At 40.5% G+C, this 20,704-nt stretch overlaps 1 protein-coding gene across 5 annotated transcripts in view; it reads right to left on the reverse strand.

The window, feature by feature from the left end:
• CTNND2 (catenin delta 2) overlaps positions 1 to 20,704 on the reverse strand; it is an 892,725-nt gene that overhangs the window by 100,673 nt on the left and 771,348 nt on the right. For 4 of the 5 annotated variants that reach the window (XM_078066561.1, XM_078066562.1, XM_078066563.1 and 1 more), the window contains 2 exons: positions 13,694 to 13,867; positions 993 to 1,067 (listed from right to left, as the gene is read on the reverse strand). In XM_078066561.1, the coding sequence (XP_077922687.1) occupies positions 993 to 1,067; positions 13,694 to 13,867 (249 nt within the window). The remainder of the gene's footprint in view (positions 1 to 992; positions 1,068 to 13,693; positions 13,868 to 20,704) is intronic. The other variant, XM_078066564.1, reaches the window with a different exon arrangement.

A 20,704-nucleotide genomic window follows, 5' to 3' on the forward strand; every position in this document is an offset into this window, starting at 1 on the left:
ATAGGAGCCAAGAAGGTTGAATTATCAAGACCTAGTGGTAGGATGGGTTCAATGTGGTAGGCACGTACTGAAATGTCTTAGCTTTATCTTCTGCCTTCTGTGTATGATAGAGGTTTCTGGGTTAATCAGGTAACCGCGCTTCATCTCTCTGCTGCCAGTGTTTGCTGTCCTTGACTTGGCAAACCCTTTGCGTGACGTGCGTGCTTGATGCTTTCAGATACGGAGGTGGAGGACAGGAAGGGCTGGTTTTCGGCGGGAAGAGGAATAAAAAAGGACCCCAGAAAAAGTAGAGAATGATAAAAGGTCGAAAGTAGATAACTTTTTTTTTTTTAAAGAGACTTGTATTTGGAGGTGGGGCATGGAGGTGAGTTGGCAACCATACTGCCAATATGGTCTTGGCTGAATAATAATAAGGAAAGGGGTCAGAAAAAGGTAGGGGTGATGAGAGGTAAATATGACATTTAAAATTTTAAAACCAAGAGTAAAAATTGTAAGAGAATTTCAAGAAAACATTTAGATCAAAATGTATTATGTCTAGGGCCATCATTCAATGTCCAATTTATAAAGTAAGACAGTTTGTTTACAGTAAGACGATTTGTTTTGGATTGGTGGTGGTTGGCTTTAATGTAACACAGCTAATCTTACTACTGAAATGTACTTGCAACAGCAGCATGACAAAGCATTCAGATTCATTTAACGGAATGCAGGTAGGCCCAGACTTTCTGGACATTTGTATATATACTTTATACTATTGTATGGTGTTCCAGAGAAGAGTGTGCACTATAAAAATCAAGCAATATAAGGGTTTTTAGTCTGTTGCAATTTCATTCCCAAGCTGAGAAAATGACATTCACGACATGAAGTTCTGGATTCTTCTGCGGCAGAGTCCTCCAGCAGACCACCAAAGGTAGAAGAAAGTCCCCACCCCTCCCCCACCAGGCCCCTCCATCCCCCTTCCCCATTGGGGCAGGCACCCCAGAGCTGGCTCTCACCTGTGGCAGGCAGGGAGCCCCCTCTGGCAGTGAACGTAGGGCATACGCCATGCCTGCCACATCCTCAGCCCAGCCCTGCATGAAATATGAGATTAAAAAAACACACAACTTCATCCTGTCCTACGTCAGAAGTCATATTCACATAGTTTCTTATCACCATCAACTCATACTGTCTGTTTTTCTCCTGCACCCACTCTGTGCCTCAAGCTCTAGGAAGCCTGAGGGGGTGGGGAAGCAGAGAGAACTCACTAAAGCACCTCTTACTTGCAATGAACTATTTCACAGCCCCACTCTCAGGGAGCAAAGAAATCTATAGTCAGAAAGTCTTAGACATGGAAAAACCTCGAGGTTTGGGAGCTGCTTATTGGAATTTGGGTGTCTGGATGAGATATCCCCTCCGTGGGAAGGACCTTCATGAAGACAGCACAAAACCTCCTTTAGTGTCACTGGAAATTTCACTTGCAATTTGACATGCTGAGATACGATTTTCATCCACTTCCTCCACTACCTGTGAACCTTCTTGTCTCCAGTGCCTGGAAAAAACTAGAAACCTGAGCTTACGCAGCCCACTCATGGTTGGCTTTCTTCCCTAAAACTAAGAAGGGAAGCTAGAAAAAAGAAGAGAAGGGAAATCAAATGTAGGGTCAACGTCTACATATAGTAAGATGAACATCAAACATAAACTTTAATGCTGGGGAGATATTCGGGACCTTTTAAGAGACCACAGGGAACGTTCTTGGTAACTTGAGCAGGAAGCATAAGCCCTAAGAGGACCTCTTTTGCAGTAGCACTTCACTCCAGGCCCGGGATGCTAGATTGTACATCAGTGATCTCATCTAGTTCCCCAGGGCCCAGGGAGGTTGGCATTAGTTAGTCTTATTCTACAGATGAAGAAATCTAGACACAAACATGTTAAATAATCTGCCCACAGGGGTCACCTGTGCCTGGGCCTGTTACTCCACATCTGCTTCTCTTTATGATGCTGAGGATACTCCCTCCTTTGCCGTCACCTCTCTCTCACCTCATCCTCTGTGCTCAGTCTCCCAGATGCTGCCTTGCCCTCCCCTCCATCCTTCCCAACGTAGACAGAGGGGAACCTGGCCATATCTGAAATGAGCCAAGAAAGGAAGGCTCTGACTTTGTTTTATCTTCTTAGAAGTTCAGCTATTACATCCCTCCCATGTTGGATGGAAAGATGACTTGGTGTTTGGAAAACAGTGACAACGCTTTAGCTTTCTGGGAAGTGATTTTAGAGTAATAAAAAATGCCTGTGTATGGCTGAAAATGTATATGAAGTACAGATATGCCTTTTTGGAATGAGGAAATGGTGAACAGTGGTATGTTCTCCCTAAGGGGAAAGAGATAATCAGATAATGGATGTGATCTTACATTAGTGATACACAGACAGTAACTCTTATTGTGAAACATTTAGTTCTGTGGGTTTGTAGGTAGAGTTGACTCTTGAACAACACAGGGATTAGGGACACTGACCCCCTATGTGGTCAAAAATCTGTGTAAAACTTTTTACTCCCCCCAAATTTCACTATCAATAGCTGCTGTTGACCTGAAACCTTACCAATAATGTAAACAATAGATTAACACATATTTTGTATGTTTTATGTATTTATACTATATTCTTATTATAAAGTAAACTAAAGAAAAGAGAATGTTATTCAGGAAATCATAAGGAAGAGAAACACATTGATAGTACTGCTGTATTTATTGGAAAAAATCCATGACTAAGTGGGCCTGCACAGTTCATACTCATATTGCTCAAGAGTCAACCGTATATGGAAAATTCCCAATATTGGCTCAATATGAGACAACTCAGAATAAATTATTTACATTTCACTCAAGACATGTTGCAAGTTTCCACAAGTTTTCTTGACATGCAAAGCTAATGTGACAGTGATGGTTTCTAAGTAGTCTTGGAGTAGATCACGTGTAACCCATGTGTGTAACCTACATGAAATCCAGCAAGAAGGAGTAAAAGGGTCAGTGGCTGAAAGAGAGAGAAGTATTCAGGAAATGGGGACTGTTTCATAGGTGCCCTCAATACAGAAACACAAAGCTCATACACAGGTTTTCCAGAAGGGAAGTGAGTTGCCTTGGAAAGCATGGCAGCCTCCGTGGTGGTGGAAAGGTGTATGGGTTGCTAAGAGTTTTGTAATAGAAACAAAAGTAGGAGTATCACTGGCATAAGAATAGCTGAACAAGAGAGAAAAATGTATCATAACTCATTGTGGTTGAGGTGGAGATCTCTGGATGGGACCTTAACTTTCTGTAAGTGGAATGAGAGCATTATGCACTGAGCATGCCACTCTAGAGGGAAGGGCGTGGACCAGGATGCCTTTAAGAAAAATGGTTCATGAGCTGAAGAGAGGATGTTTCACGATTCAAAAAGAGAAGGAAGAGGGGAAGGAGGAAGAGAAGGAAGGGGAGGAGGAGAATGACGAAGGAAGATGGAGGACAAGGAAGAAGAAAAGGAGGAGGATCTGGTCCAGGAGAAAAGAGCACAGACATGTTTCAAATTGTTCCTGGTGACATGCTTTCCCAATGATGATCTCAGGAGAGTTATGAGCCCTCAAAATATTTCAGCAAAAACAAACTTAACAATTAATCCAATTGTCAGGTACTCCTCTAATGACTTTATATGTATTAACTCACTTAATCCCCATCTCAACCCTATGTGGTAGGCACTTCAGTTACTTCCATCCTTTACAGATGAGGAAAGGGAGCCACAGCAAAGCTTCACAGCCTGCAGATGCTCGGCCAGGTCTTGAACCTAGAGAGCACTGTCCCAGGGTTGGGGTACTTGACCATCATTCTCATCTGCCTCTCAAAAAGGCAGTGTAAGTTATACACATCTGCACTCATAGTTGATATAATCCTTACAAATGCACCAATTAATCTTGGCTTAATAACTGATGTTATTACTTTGGACTTGCAATAACCTATTTGGCACACCTTGAAACTCTTGAGTTAAGGAGTCTTTGAGTGCTGTCAGTGGAGCTACTGGACATTTCAACTTAGTCTTGAGAAGCAGCTTGCCCCGATTTAGCAGACCTGATACAAGAAGTTGTCTATAATTGGAATTACAAAGAGAAACGCCTTGTTTGTGTCAGGAAAGGATCGCTTCTACACATGTGATGGGACAGCAATTCAAGCTACTAAAAGCTGTTTCTCCTCCTCCTTGCTCATAGCTCTTCCTGGAGAAAGGCTCCATCATTATTTGGCCCAATGACAACTGCTATTGTCAGGACGGGACAGAGCACAAAGCAGTGAATGCTGAGTTTTGTTGGATTTTTTTTTAAGATTTGATTGATTGATTGATTGATTGAGAGAGCGTGAGCAGGCGGAAGGGCAGAGGGAAAGTGAGAGAGGCAATCTCAAGCAGACTCCATGCTGAGCACAGAGCCTGACACAGGGCTTGATCTCACCACCCTGAGATCATCACCTGAGCGGACATCAAGAGTCGGGCGCTCAACCAACTGAACCACCCAGGTGCCCCATTGTGAACAGTGTGGACAGTGCCTGACAGGGTTAAGGAGTGGATGTGGCTGCATCTTGGGGGAGCTTAATAGTTGGAGGGGTAGGTGTGGGCCAGGAGAGACCCTTGGACCAGAGACAGTCCATCACCAATTGTCATATCCCATCTGAGACCCCAACAGGACAAGGAAGTTTGTCCTGGATGAGAGGTGGCTTAGGACAAGAGATGACTCTACACTGAGAAATGAATACCCAATCCCTGTCCCCTGCAGGGATATGCCTGCAAGACATGCCCCCCCCCCAAGTTTAGCATCAACTGAAGGGGGCAGGAGAGGATGAAGGCTGACAAACATCAATATGGCCAAGTGTTAAGCCTGAAGAGACTGAGAAATAGCTGCATACTATTGAGTTTACCTAGAAATGTCTAGATGGTTTGTTTTCTTTTTTTCCCCTTTTTGTATTGGACAAAATGAGAGGTCAGAGACGAACCCAAACTGAATTACACAAAGAAAGTTACACGAGTTTTTGTCCAATAATGTTCCTTGTTGTCCATATGGAGAGCTTGGTAATAAAGTGAAGTCAACACCTTCTAATGCTTTCAACTCAGACTACATCAATCTAATGTGGATCTCAGGAGCTTCATTTTTAAAGATTTTATTTATTTATTTATTTGAGAGAGAGCGAGAGAGTGTGTGCGTGTGCACACGCACATGGGGGGAGGGGCAGAGGGGGACTGAGAGAGAATTTCAAGCAGACTCCCTGCTGAGCATGGAGCCCAGTGTGGGGCTTGATTTCACAACCCTGAGATCATGACCTGAGCTGAAACCAAGACTCGGACTCTTAATCAAATAAGCTACCCAGGCATCCCTGGAACTTTGTTTTTTAAATTTCCAGCCCAGCCATAAAGAGGAAAAAAATTTCTGCCCTGGTTAAGCTGATTCAATTAAGGCTGATTTATGTTCCTAAAAGGAGATCAATACGGTAATGTAACTAGCTTCTCCCTCTTATGAAATCCCAATAATTTGCTAAATAACCAGGGATAGTGTTCTCTTTTCAGTACTAAATATTCTATTAAGAGTCTGAACCCATGATAGTGCTAAACTTCTGAATTTGTTGATTAACATCTTTATTCATATTAAATATTAATATTTTTTATTATTATATTACAAGTTCTCCTGCTTTAGAAGTACAGTCTGCAATTAAGTGGTTTTCTGTTTCATGACTGTTTTCCCATTGAATTCCCTTATCAAATTCCCCTCGTTTTCTTTTGATTGGTAAAGAAAAGTCACATTTTCAAACCAAACTCTTCCAAATGTAATTTCACCTTTCAGAAGCATTTTAGCATCCTGTAGTGTCACAGGACCACAATGTGCTAAAATCCTACAGCTGTAAAATGACTAATACGTTGCAAGGAATTTCACACAGATTACTCAAGATTTTAAAATATGTTTCTGAATTCGTTTATGATACCATGTTATTTACTACAGTGTCTCATTCTCATGGTAAGAGGGCAGAAAGTACCCAAAATTTTTGCTAACTCAGTCTCATTTTAACTGACAGTTTACTATAATAAGAATGTTCAAAATATTCAGAAACGGTGTGGCTTTTGCTGCACACCTCACATTATTCTCTCTAGTGTGGAACTTTATCTGAACTACCACGTTCATCCAGGACTATGGTTGGTGACTACAACAGTATTCATGAAGCAACTGGGCAACTTTACCACAAGGCCCTTCACGTGCTCGGTTCTGTTGCGGTGGACATAGGACTTCAGGGTCCGCTGTTTAAATTCAGATCTTGTTGCAGGATTATATATTTTTGTTTTCAAAATCCATTTTAAAAAGTTGTATCTGTAATGAGGAGGACTAGAGAAGAACTCCCTTGTGTCGTTGCACCAGTAAATCAGTTTAGTAAATAAAATTTTTAATGAACGTAATGGCAGCTATTGCATATCTAAAGTGTTTGTGTTTTGAAAATATAAGTCAGGTTAGTGCAAAGACTGAATTTTATTGCAAGTGTTTATACAATGCTGAAAATATTAATGGCCAAGCAAGAGAAGTTCCCAGGGGAAAAGCATTTAGATATACTTTTGTTGTAGGAACAAATAAAGAAGGTCAAGCTCACGTAAAAGTGATGTAGGGGAAGCATTCATTCAACCAACAGCAACATGTATACCTGTCCGCCTAACTCTCAAACCATCTCAAGATCAGTAATTCTCAATGAAAAAACAGACCTTTAAGAATGAACCCTTTTGAACACAGAAGGGTGTTTTTGTGTGTGTGTGTGTGTGTGGTTTTTTTTTTTTTTTTGGGTGAATGTTATCAAATATGTCTTCACTGTGTGCAAATGGCATTTAGAAATGCCTTCTGGGCAACAGAATGTGACTCTGTTAGATCACAAGCATGACATGTCTGAGAGGAAGGATGCCACAGACCTTATTCTGAGACTCCTGCACGTTCTCTAGTGACAGGGCTGTGTAAACATCCCACGGAGGAGGGGAGATGCACAAGAATGGGGGTTCAAATGAAACTGCCTATACCCCTGTTTTTTCAACAATGATGATGATTGACTGAGAAGTGCAGGCAGGGCGGGCTCAGTGATTCTTTATTCAATGTCAGAAAATAAAAGTAGTTTAATTGTTTTTCATCCTCACTTATTAGATCCCAAATCAGACAGCCTTTCCTTTAATATATCCCTCCCTTTTTTTCTTCTTTAAAAATATGGTGCCTCGTGGGGAGAGGGAGTTACATCTCATATTTTTCCTTTGGAGCCAGAAAACATGTCATTCCGGGGATATTACACACAGCCTGGAGGGACCATGCTGATATAAACCCTTTCAGTCTTGCAAATAAAAGGCATAGCTTTTGTTGAAGCCCTGGGTAGTAAGGTAACGGGAGTGCCATTGGTTTTTACTACGATATTAAGTGTTTTATTTTGTAACATAAATTGAATATATTAGCAAACCTCTGTCCCTTGACAATGAAGAATATTGCTTTTCTTGAATCTGGATTCAGACTACATAATGCCTGAGAATTGTTGTTCATTGTCAGTGGTGTATGAGTGTATGGAAAGCATTTGTCTGCTGGAAGCTAAGAGCTGAGCCCAGATTATGTGAGAGGTGTGACCTTGACTCTCAAAAGATAATATTTCTGGTTGTGGATTTGTGTTCTTTTTCTGCTTCCTGCTGGTAGATGATGACCACAAGAGTAGCCTTGGAAATCAATGTTGAAGATGGCAGAACAGCTGTGAGCGTTGGTGAATTAATTCATGGAGGGGAGCTTCCCTCCTCACACACCTGCCCTTATCTGTTACATCAGAGAAAATAACTTCTGTCTTCCATCTTGTTTTAGTCCTTGCATATTTGGGGTCTCTTTGCTACAGTCACTAGCATTATATATACACCCTTGTGTATATATTCCTATCATAGCTTCTACAATGGTTTTTGAACTTTTTGTTTTCATGTTTTTGTATTGGAGGGTACCAGGGGGAAGGTACCAAGTCACACTCAGCTTCTTATGGCAATTGTCTTCCAGCTTACAGCTCACAGTTGGAGATGAAAACATGTTTAGCTGATGAAAGATAAGATCAGGTTGATTTCTAGAATCCATGCTTATTATTTAAGAACAGCATTCTCCAACTGAAATGAACTATATAAAAAGGATCAAAGCCACTGAGATTTTTTATAGGGAAAGCAGTTCTAACCACTCCTACAAAAATGCTGTTAGGGCTCAGGAGTGATCACATGCTCTTTGACTAGTCTCTCCTAAAGCCAAACTAGTCCTTTAATCTGTGTGTGGTCCCCGTGTGTGGGGTTGAAACCCAATGCAGAGCCTACAAATACTTGCTTGTCCCCAGGACTGGAAGAAAAGAATACTGAGTGGCATGTTCTGAGCCCCATAGCTCTGATCGTGCTGGGACAGTTAACCTGAAGTTTTTATGTTCGAATCCCCTCTGCCCCAACTGCTCAGGTAATTAATAATGCCAGTTCCCAGATTAGCCCATGTCTTAACCTAGCTCAAATGGGGATTTTTTTTTTTTTTACTGATTGTTTTACAACTGTTATAGGTATAATATGTGCCACAGGGGTTCCTTTAAGAACAGACTGTGCCTGCTAGACACCAAACCAGAATCAACTTTATATGTAATGGGGCCCAGCAGATTCAGTATGTTGCCTCACTGTCCTATCTCTGGCAGAATTGCTGGTGAGAAATCAGCTGTCACTCTTCCCTTTGTATGTAGAAGTCTTTTTTTCTCCAGCTGCTTTAATACATATGTATATATATGTATATGTACATAATATATACAATATTTTTTAGTACAGTTGACATACAATGTTACTCTCTGGCTGATTTTAAGGTGTTCTCTTTACTACCGATACTGAGCACTGTGACTATGATGTACCTTAGTGCAGCTTCTTCATGCTTCTTCTGCTTGGGTTTCCTTGAGCTGCTTGGGTTTGTGAGTTTATGGTTTTCATTACATTTGGGAAATTTTCAACTATTAAGACTCCAAATATTTTTTTTTTTCTCTTCTCTTTCTCCTTTCTCTCTCCTTTCTTTTGGGGATTCAAATTACACGTATATCAGGCCACTTGAGGTTCACTGATAATTTGTGGTTTCTTCTTTTTTCTCTGTGTTTCATTTTGGGTAGTTTCTATCCAGTTCATTAATCTTTTCTTCTGCAATGTCTAACCTGCTACTAATCTCATCCCATGTGTTTTTCATTTCAGACATTGTATTTATAACTCTAGAAGTTTTATTTGAGTCTTACTTAATTTTCCATGTTCTAATTAACTTTTGAACACAAGAAATACAGTTATAGCAACTACTTGTCTGCTAATGTTAACATCTGTGTCAGTTCTTTTCAAGTAGATGTCAGACATTCTTAATTTTAATCTGTTGGGTGCTGCGTAGTTTTTGTATTCCTTTAGATATTTTTAAGCTTTGTTCTAGAATTCAGTTAATTTACTTGGAAACGATCGCTATTTTTGGATCTTACTTCTAAGATTTGATAGGAAAGACTGGATCATATTTGGTCCAGGGCTAATTATATGCTTAGTACTGGGAGGCAAGACCCTCCTGAGCACTCTTCCCAGTGGCCCATGAATTATGAGGTTTACCTGTCTGGTTCTCGGGAAGGCACACTATACCCATCCTTACATGAGTGCCAAGTTTCATTTTCTCTAATTGCAGGAGGTGCTTTCCTCAGACATGGGCATTTCCCTCACATGCATGCACTCCGATAGGTCCCTGCAGAATATTTGAGGAGGATCCTCTGCAGATCTCTAGGGTTCTCTCTCTGTGTGGTTTTCTCCTCGCTGCTATTCTGTCCTATGAACTCCAGTCACCTTTGTCTCCCCAGATTCCCAGCCCCATCTCCTTAGCTCAGAGTCTGCTGAGCTCATCTGGGGTTTCCAGTCCTGGTGCCATGGTGGGCAAACTCACTCAAGGCAGTGAGCTGAGGCAATCAGAGAACCCATCTTGCTTGTTTCCTGTCTCTCAGAGATCACTGTCCTTACTGACTAATGCTTGGTGTCTTAAAAACCACTGCTTCTTATATTTCTCTAGGTTATTTTATTGTTGTTATTATTCTGCCTTAAAGGGAGGTAAATCTGGACCTTGTTACTCCATCTTGGCATCTTGGCTTGAAGTAGGAGTCCCTCAGGTTTAGCTGTTTCTACAGCTTCAGAATAGAGTTCAAGAACTCAGAGCTTTGGAAATCAGATTATTCGATGACAATGATGAAAGTAAAGCCAAACTAACCCAAACCAGGTTTATCCTATAGTCGATTTGGATGCATACGGCATTTACAGTATAGGTGCAGTCCTCGCTATCAGGACTACTTACTGGGGTCTCGTGGGGAAGAAATCACTAAGTCATGTGTGACTGGGGCCAATGACTTGGTTAAGACCTGGATCCTCTCCATTTCTTCCTTCTTAGGTTGGGCCCATCCTTGTCCTGCCTCAGGCTGGTCATCATGTCCAACTGGGTCTGTTGTCTCTAGGAGCCTGCTGATTGGGTGGGGTCCTAAGATAACCTCTGTGTTTATTCTGACCCAATTCCGAACCCACTAGGGATCATGCTTCAGGGCTCATTTTTACCATACTCTTTCAAAACTTTGTTTCTTTTTATTTAAACCTTATGTTTTACATCACACCATTAGCTAGAACAAAGACAACTGTCAAACCATGATTTCTACTTTTATTTGTTGCATTCCACTGATGCCCTGGTTTGCTTCTACATGATACTCCAACTGCTATGCTACGTTAAATTCATTGTCCTTCTCAAGGCTGTTGCCCTGACTCTAGTCTCAAATTTCCCAGTTCTCTTATTTTTTATTCATATTGGCCACATGGCCAGAGATTGTTTCCTTCTTCATTACATCTATGTTGCTATCATGTTACCTCATTAAATATCAACTGCTTAATATCCAAATGTCCTTTTATTCTATCTTATTTTCAAAGTAAATGGGCAAAGAATAGATTCTTTGAAATTGGTTACATTTTTAGGGGCAAATGGACTGTACAAAGATATTTAAAATATCTGACTTAATAATAAGTACGTATTTATTTCTATAGTTCAATCCCTAGGTTTTCACAAAATTCAACTACAATAGAAATAACCCATAAATGGGAGTTGAAAGAGCATTCATTCACATTTTGGAAATCTTCAAACTACTATATCCAATTGTTTTAATATTCTGTGACAAACAAAATAATTGTACTGTAAATGAGAAAAAAAAGTAACTGAAGTCCATGTTGGCCATGAAAAAAATTCATTACTTTGCTTCTGCCATAATACCATTATGTTTTTCTGATGCTCATAAACCAAGTAATGAGTCTCTTAAAGTTTAAAAAGTATTTAAGACCATTATGAAGATCTAGTTTACTAGTCAATTTGTTGCAAGAAGAGTGTGCATGATCTTCCTATAAAGAGAAGTTATTGTTTCAGATGATGAGGTCTATAAAAAGCTGCCTCCATGTAAAATTCTGGTGTTTTACCTTCAGATTTGTGCTTTTGTTTGGGTCATAAAAAGTTAAGGACACTAAAGAAAATGCCACTAAATTTCAACAGTTGCTATAAAAATACATTCTTAGTACTCTAGATTTCAAATGATAGCACTGTCCACATGAAATTTGATGCTTTTATGTGTCTTAAATCAATCTCTCAATCATTCAAGATTTTTTTCTTAAATAAAATCTGTTTTTTTTTTAAAGAAAGATTTCTGTTTGGTTTTTGTACAAGTTATTTTCAATCTTTAAAAAAATTATAACAATTTATCAGTGTTTGGCTTAATGATAACCTTCTTAAATCATCCCTATGGATTGTCTATTTTCCCTTTTCATGTATTTCCTTACCACTTAATATGGCATGTTAATAAAGTATACAATAAATGATGATAATGTGATTGACTATTATGCATGCTTGTGCATTTGTATTTTGATCAGAAAACCCTTATGTAAGTATATTTATATTTATATATTTATACCTACACACAAATATTCTTTAGCATAAAGCCCCTTGCCTTGCCTGAAGACTATCTCACTTTTCTAGAGTTAATTAGGATGGTGAATGTTTCTTATAAAGTAAGGTTGACAAAACTCTTGGCCCTACGTAATGACAACCCATTGGCCTATGGCATCCTGCTTCCATCTTTGCATCTAGTGCCATGATTGATCTGAAAGCTGTGACATGAAGCAGCCACAGTCTTTTCTGTCTAAAGATGACACATCTGAGACAATGAGGTGCTATAATTTGCTCAGGGTCACAGAGCTCGGGAAAGGTAGAGACTAGGTTTGAATTGAGATTTGAATCAAAGCCTCTTAAATTTAGAGGGAGATAAGATCTAAGGGTTAGTTCAAGGAAGTGATTTCCATTATTATCTCTTTCCTTTCCTTGCAAGGCCCTATTCTGGAATTCTGCCTGATGTGATTCTGTTTTTGAAGCTTTTCTCTGGTTGAAAGCAAGAGATAACCTTCATTTCAAGCCTAACCCAACCTGAATTCTTTCAGTACAACATTAGGGACACCTATGGACAGAAAGGAAAGGGACAATGATGTTCATTCCTAAGACTCTCAAAAGAAGGGATGGGCCTACGCATACATAGCAGTCAGCTCCTGGGAAGGATTGTTAAGGGCCGGGCCCCAAGAGCTGGGATGTCCCAGCTGAGAAAGAAGGCAGTGTTGTAGCTGGGACCGTAGCAGTGGAAACAGAATGACAACTGAGAGGTGACATGAAGGCAGATGTTGGAGGCTCTAACAAGAAGGGAGGATAATTGTATGACAATGCTGAGGACAGTATGTGCGGTGCCTATGGTACTGAACTGAGAATTCTCTGCAGCCACGTGTCTTATTAACATTGTTTTGAAGAAAGTGAATGCTAGATAGTGATTTAGGTGTATCCCAAACCCCAGGCTTTGAATTAAATGAGTGAAAAATGGATGGCAGAGGCCCAAACTTCCTCTCTTGATATTTTCTCCATATGCCCTCATTCTAGGTGGTTACACTTTTTTATGCAATAAGACAAGTTAGCTCATGTAATGGTGAGTGACCAAATTCAAGAATTCTTTGCTATGGTGAATCCTTTTCTACCCAAAATGAGGGTCATGGAAATTTTCTGTGAAAACCAATCAGGGATAGTGTGTGCTTATAAGAACTCAGAGGAAAAGGCCCTCCTAATCTCCTTCCCCATTGTACTTTTGCTTTACTTTAACATTCTGGTCAAAGAGACCCAGGAATACTATTCTTCTCTGTAAGCCCATAGGTTAAAAATGAAAGAAGTTCTTTTCCTTCGGGGACAGGACCAACTACAACATTAGAGGGATTCACATGGGTTTTGATACAAGCTGCTTGGGTATTAGCTCCCCTAACAGTCAACAACAGAGCTTTGAAAAGCGTCAACATGTCACGATCTCCCCTGAAAACAAAATAGCTCAGCTACACACATAGAATGGAAAGCATATCACAACATTTTCAATGACTATACTTACATCTATTCATCTGTATTTTGTAGTGATTTTCAAGGACCCCTGAGCCCTTGAGAATTTTTAAAAGGAATACCTTCTATGTCCAAAAGTCCAACGTTAACTGGTCTTTCCCTAACATTCTCAAAACCTGTATCGGAATTGCCTATCTCAAAACTAGACTTCTATTCCTTCCTAAGGACGTGCTCATAATTCCAGATCTCTTCTTTATGGTAATGAACTAGTCGTACCTTCCAGCTCCCTGCAGCCAAGTTCTGCAGGGCGCCTGCCGCCCCTTCCAGCGTGTCTGCGTTTGAGCACTCAGAGAGCAGTGTGAGGTAGGGTTTGACTATTGATGGGTGCCACAGCATCTGGATCCCTTTTGGTGGTTCTGCACAGTCTGGAAGAGGTCCTACTCCATCCCACTGGTGGAAGAAAAATAAGAGAGTAAACATCTTTAACATCATTACACTTCCCAGCTTTGCCTTCTGCAAATGTTGTAGACAAAAAAAAAAGCAGGGGGTCATAACATTTGGTGAACATCTATTGCATATAGAGAAATGCCTTACTAGGCCAAAAACAGGATAGCCACTCCTGCCCACGCAGAGCTTATGATGGAAAGTGGAGGGTGACTGAGCGTGTACATGAGTGAAAGTAATTGACAGGAGAATGCATAAGCTCTCTAAGAATGGTGCCAGCACATTGCTATAAAAAGGAAGAAAAAATATATTAATTTTGATGGGCAGAATGGAAGAGGGTTAAAGATCAAGGCAGCATGTCTTACAGTTAGCATACTACTAGCATAACACAGGACAGATTAATAATAAAACACGCGCACTTCTTAAGCCTAAGTGCCAACGGATACATCCTTATATAACTTATAAAATACATATTTGTTTGCTTTTGAATTCTATCACTGTGTTATAGGCATCAAACAGTTGTCAGTATGGACACAGAAGAGAAAATTGCTATGGTTTATTAGATGCATTGACCTAGCTAAAGGCAAATTAGGTCTTACAGCGATTCGGATAGTTCAGTTTGCTTTGAATTGGATCTAATGAATAATAGGAGAATGTGTAATTAAAAATTAATGCAAATAATTTTAAAACTATCGCTTATTGTGCAAGAGAGTTATCAGCAGACCATTAAAAATGATAGTTATGAAGACCGTGTAGCAATGTGGACAAATGATTATGATAAAAAGTGAAATGAACAAAGCAGGATGCAAAGTAGTAAGGGGTTTGTGCTTTATACCATGTAAAATGCATGAGGAAAACATGTATGATCATAAAATCTTCTTAACAAAATGTTTATGTCTTTCATTTTTTCTACATTTCAAATTTTCTGTTACTCTTATATTTTTAAAAATGTTAAAAATTATAATAGTTGATTCTGATCTTTGATCACACACAGCCTTTGTCTTTTGGGAAAAATGAAACCAACAAATGTAATGAGGGTAGAAATGAAGCAAACTTATGTGTTTAGAAAAAAATACTCCAATATTCACTTCTGAGAGAAATCATAGTAGCACAAAATAATCCTGTATAATTTCAGGGTGAGAGCATCAAGTTACTTAACTGCTTATTTGTGTCTGTTAATGGTTACTTAAAATATAGTCTAAATGACATGTACTAAACTTTACTGCAGATATTCATGTTCATACATATACGTGCATGTGTGTGTGTATATATGTATATATGTGTATATTGTGTATACATATATACCCACACATATATGTATAAATACAAAAATCACAGCTATATTTCAAAATCTGTTTCTTAGTTCCGAAAATTTTACTGCAAAATAGGCTTACTTCATATCTTTGTAACATAAAAATGGAAATGTTGATGGTGAAAATGTAAAGTTACTTAAGTATCACAAGTCATTTCAAGAATTTCATTATTTTCCAAGAGAAAAATCAAAAACTCATGTCTTATTTTTCTCATTTATGATACAGCTTAGTTTAAGTGAAGGCCAAAGCTCAGAGATGAGTATCTCATGGATGGATGTTGGACATCCCACGAAAGATCATTTTCTATGACAGTGTCACTCAATTTTAACTCTGTAACAAGGACACTTGCGGGGGGTGGGGACCTGCTTGTTCTTTGAACCAAAGCCACTTCTAAACCGTTCCGAAATGACTTTGCACATGTGCAAGCGTGAAACCAGCACATCTCTTTTAAATACAAAAAATAACAAAATGGTAAGTGAATAGTCTTGTCACATTGCTCCCTGCTCATGCTTTGAGATGGGCTCGTTACACTGGATAAAGCAGGGCTAATACTGGCTTGTCCAGGGAAACCAGCTTGGGGTGCTGAATCTTTCTGTTGGCACAACAGGAAATGGGAAAGTCTTTTTTTTTTTAAGATTTTATAATTTATTTATTTATTTATTTGAGAGAGAGAGAGCACGAGCATGAGCAGGGGGAGGGGCAGAGGGAGAAGCAGACTCCCCACTGAGCAGGGAGCCCCATGCGGTACTCGATCCCAGGACCCCGGGATCATGACCTGAGCCAAAGGCAGATGCTTAACCGACTGAGCCACCCAGGCGCCCTGGAAATGGGAAATTATTTCATGTGTTTTTTTTCCATTGTTTATCTTGTCATCTCCTTTAAACTTTTAAGCTATTGCTTTCATTTAAAGATGTGATAATATTCAGAAAAATCAGACTATGCAACTTAGAACTCAAGAGGGATGGCGTTTCCGTCTCCTGCAGGGCGAGCTACCACAACAGCAAGAGGCTCACAGAAGCAGTATTTACATGCTCATTACAAAATGTGAGGGCCAGCCAAACTCGAAGAGCAGCAAGAAGCAGCTGTGTATCATTTGCTGGGTTTCATCTTGTTCTCCTTTCCTAACTTCTACCCAATAAAATAGGATAAATGGCTATATCAGTACACAATTTTCTTCTGCTCTGACATGTGATCTATGTAGCTCTTAAATACCTTTTATTACAATCCTTTCTTAATGGCTACAGAGAGAATCTGAAGGAAATAAAAGGAAAACTGATGTGAATACAGATAATCTTTGATGGCAACTAGAAATGGAGTTCAAAGGGGATTCTCTGCTATTTCAGAACATTGATGGCACCTTGGTATGTCAATATTGGAGAAAAAGAGTTATTTCAAAGCCAGTCAATGTATCTGGCCTTTATCTGGGTACATTATTTCAAACTTTTATTGAGTTAGTAGGGTAAGAATTATCAATTGTCCATGAAAAATAGATTTTCACCACCTATAAAAAGACCAGAAGTCTTCTTGAAGAGAGTGTTAGCATGCTCAACATTATGTTGCCTGGAAAATCAACATCAATAGGACCACAGGGTGAAGGTGACATCAGGATCTGACTTAGGTGGTGAAAATTCTGCACATGCAAACTTTTAGTGCTAAGCTTCTTCTAGAGTAAGGATCCATGAGAAGTCACGGGATATGCAACTTTTTCAGCAAAGTGGACATACGCTATTTATAAATGTAAATATGAGACACATGTATCCTAAAATTTGAAATGAAGGGACCAGAGCTTTCTCATTTCCATCTTGTAAGGGCTCAGCAAGAAGAGGTCATCTGTGAAACAGGAAGAGAGCTCTCAACAGACACTGAATCTGTTGGCACCTTGATCTTGGACTTCCAGCCTCCAGAACTGGGAGAAATAAATGTCTGTTGTTTAAACCTCCCAGTCTGTCGTGCTTTGTTATGGTAGCCTGAGCAGACGAAGCAGTAATCACAGTAAGCACCAAGTAAATTCAGTATAGTAGGGTCCTCGAGCTACTCTACGACCTTTCTGCCATGGAGCTCTCTCTCGGGGCAGGCTGTCAGCAAAGCAAGGAGAGAGTCTGGGAAGATTATGTTGACAGTCAATCATAGAGCAAATCAATTGATTTTGTCACCCCAAATAGTGCCACACTCAATAACATACTATTAGCACTTTTCTTTCCTGGTCTTAAATGTATAACTGTATGACTAACACCAATAAAACAAATCAGTCAACAGTTTGTATCATTCACTTTCTAAAACTGTATTGAATTGAAAATAGGTATATTCTCTGTTCAAGAGGGAAATGCTCAAAGCTTTTCGGAAAGGAAGAGGATACAAGCCTCCATGCTGGAAGCCTAGGAGCTGCCAAATTCTGGACATGACGCTTTCTGCTTTGGTCAGAGTCGGGGGGAGAGAGATGCTGGCCACGGGTAAGAAATGTCTGCTTGGGAGGAAAGTTACACATGTGTGGGACTGTGTTTAATGTGTGGCTAAAAAAGAAAAAAAAAAACCCAACTAGAAAAAAGTCTTTCTTTGGACTTGTTTTTATTTCTTTTGCTTCCCCACACAGGTTAAATTCTATGTAAAAGATTTCTTAGTTGGCTTGAGGATGGAAGAGTAGAAGCCATTTTTCTCCTTATATGAAGAGAAAGATGTAAGTTAGGGACAAAAATCAGAAAGTTCCCAAACCAGAAAGTAAAGATGCCCATACACCCAGAGACTTGGTAAACATGGGCTTCTTTTGGGGATGGTGGCTCACGGAGTGCTTGAATTATTGCACTCATAAAAGCCCCTACTAGTGAGAAGAATTAACAAGAGACTCTCAGCTCTTCCCCTGCACTGGGCTTACACCTCCGTCCCTGGGCTGGGTACCATGGAGATGCAGAGAAGGAGTGTTCCCCAAATCCAGGGGAAGGATCTACAGCCCAGAGGTGCTGAGCGATCCAGGCTTCTCTCACTGAAGTCGCAGCCACGCAAGCCATGTAAGAAGAGCTTCTCTGGCTCAGCTGTGTCTTCAGAACACACTCAGAAAAGGCTTCTTCATTAGCGCAATGCAACTCTGTTGCCCATATTTCTCTACCAGTGAGGGGACATCACTGTCATTATCCCATGTGCAGGCTGTTCGTTTTTAAGGGGTTTTGGTGAAATAAACAACAGACCAAGGAAACTGAAAGATAAAGGGTGTGGATCTGGGATCAGGGACACATTCACCTTTAAAATCCCACTCTTCCCTCCCAGCTGAAGTTGCATCTCGCACCATGTCAGAAGAGAAGATGGTTTGAAGATGGGAATAGTCAAGAATGTTCTCTCACACAGGGCTTGGTTTAATCAGGGTGCAGCCCGTACTACATCCTTTAAAAAGCAACAACATACACACAAGTCCATCCTGTCTGCCATCTTGGCTTGGCTTGGTTTGAACAGCGGAGTTACCAATAGATTTTCCTTTTACAGAGTTTCATTATCACTTCCAGCTTTTTTGAGGATGAGGGAAAGGGAGGCTGGGAATAAAAGTGATGAAGACCCTCTGAGCAGCTATAAAAAGCCAGGAGTGAGATGATTCTTGTGTTGACTCTTGGGAATTTTGAAGAAGAGGGTAGCTCAGGTGTGTAAGTCCCCTAGGTGCTATTTAGAAGACGTCAACAACAAGGGGGCTGAGCCCTTGCAAAGAGGGGACAGAGGTGGTGGCCAACGAGCTGTATTTATGTGGCACACATTGTCTCTAGGCTCTCCTTGAAGAAGATATGAAGGGTTTTGCATTTGAGAGATTGTAAACCTGTGTTAAAGAGGCAGGATATATTTTCTGAATCAAGGATCAGAATAAAAGAGATTCAGGGAAAGCCTTGCTGATTCATCTCTGTGGGTGTGGAGCCAAGGGGCACACATCCCTCAGGAAGAGGTGGGAGGGAGGCCAGTGATGCTGCCTACTCTAGGGACTGGCACAATGAGGCCACTGTGCTGTGCCCCACAGACTAGTGTAACCAAGGCTGGTCCATACCACCAGGCTTGCCTGCCCTTTCTCCTAGTCATTGCAATGGAACCAACCAGAACACCACTAACACCCCTCTAGAACTCTCTCTGTTCCTAACTTCTCATCCACATCTCGGGAAACTTGGTCCAGGAATCTCTCCATTACCTACCTTTTACTTATTTTTTCCATTACCTACCTTTTAAAGGGCTCTGTCCTTGACGTGCCAACCCCCCTCAGCTAATCCCATAGTCTTGTTTGTTTATATCTTTGATGATACATCCTTCGAAGCCAGGCTAATACAGTGAATCTCTACTAAAGGGATTTTATCATCCAAGGTGACAACCAGCAATGTTGGAGACATTGTTGACTGTCACAACTGGGGGAGGGGGTACTATTGGCATCTACTGGGTAGAAGGCAGGAATGCTGATAGAATCCTACAATGCACAGGACAGCCCCCACAACAGAGAATTATCCGGCTCAAAATGTCAAGAGTGGCAAGGCTGAGAAACCCTGATCTAGTAGTATAAAACACAGAATATTTTTTTTGATTTATTTATTTTAGAAAGAGAAAGAGAGGAGGAGGTGAGGCAGAGGGAGAGGGAGAGAGAGAATCCCAAGCAGATTCCCCACTGAATGCAGAGCCCCGCGTCGGGCTCAATCCCATGACCCTGGGACCATGACCTGAGCCGAAATCAAGAGCTGGAGGCCTAACCAACAGAGCCGACCAGGCACAGAGTATTTATTGATGGCATGAAGCACTGCATGGTAAAATGTCAGTAAGGAAAGTAAATGGGAAGCCTACATCGGAGTTTTAAGTCTGTAAAGCCACTGAAAGTAAAAGAACAGCATTTTTAGGTGATGGGATATATTTATAGGAGAGGTGCAGCAGTACGAGGAGAATCTCATTCATTCATAGGCAGTGACCAAGGAGAGTCGCTGCACAAACAAGGACGACCATGATCTTGCAGGCTTGTGTGACTTGTTGCTTTGAGGACATGAAATATCATGTCTTGAGTCACCAAGCTCCTGGCATATGGTGAGGTGAAGGCACAATGAGGCCAGCCATAAGGAATGAGCAGCAGCTCAAATAAGCAGATGGTTGGTAAAGAAATGGTATTAAGCAGCGAAAGAAAAAGCATGTTTACTAATAAAATGGAAGCTGGAAGAAAGGCAACCTGTGATATTAAGAAATGAGAACTTAAAAAGCACCAAGAATGCCACGAAGGGCAGATCCATCCGTGATGATAAACTGAAATCAGCTGTCACTGCCACCCAGCGTGATTAAGACAAAACCTGGCTTACGTACCCAGATTCATTTGGTCTCAAGAGTTCACTTTTAAGAATTTCTCTTTGAAGAGTGATTAAGGGCGTGGGTGAGATTTAGCTACGCAAGTTTATTACAGTTTACATTAGTTAAGATTTGGAAGCAACCACATTTTCTGATCATCAGGGACTGGTTCACACATCACAGTACACCCCTACGGTGAGATTCCTGGCAGCCCTCTCTTCGTTCTGCTGGCGACAATTTGCTGGCAAGGGAA

Source organism: Halichoerus grypus, chromosome 2 (assembly GCF_964656455.1).
Source record: "Halichoerus grypus chromosome 2, mHalGry1.hap1.1, whole genome shotgun sequence".
Taxonomy (NCBI): Eukaryota; Metazoa; Chordata; class Mammalia; order Carnivora; family Phocidae; genus Halichoerus; species Halichoerus grypus.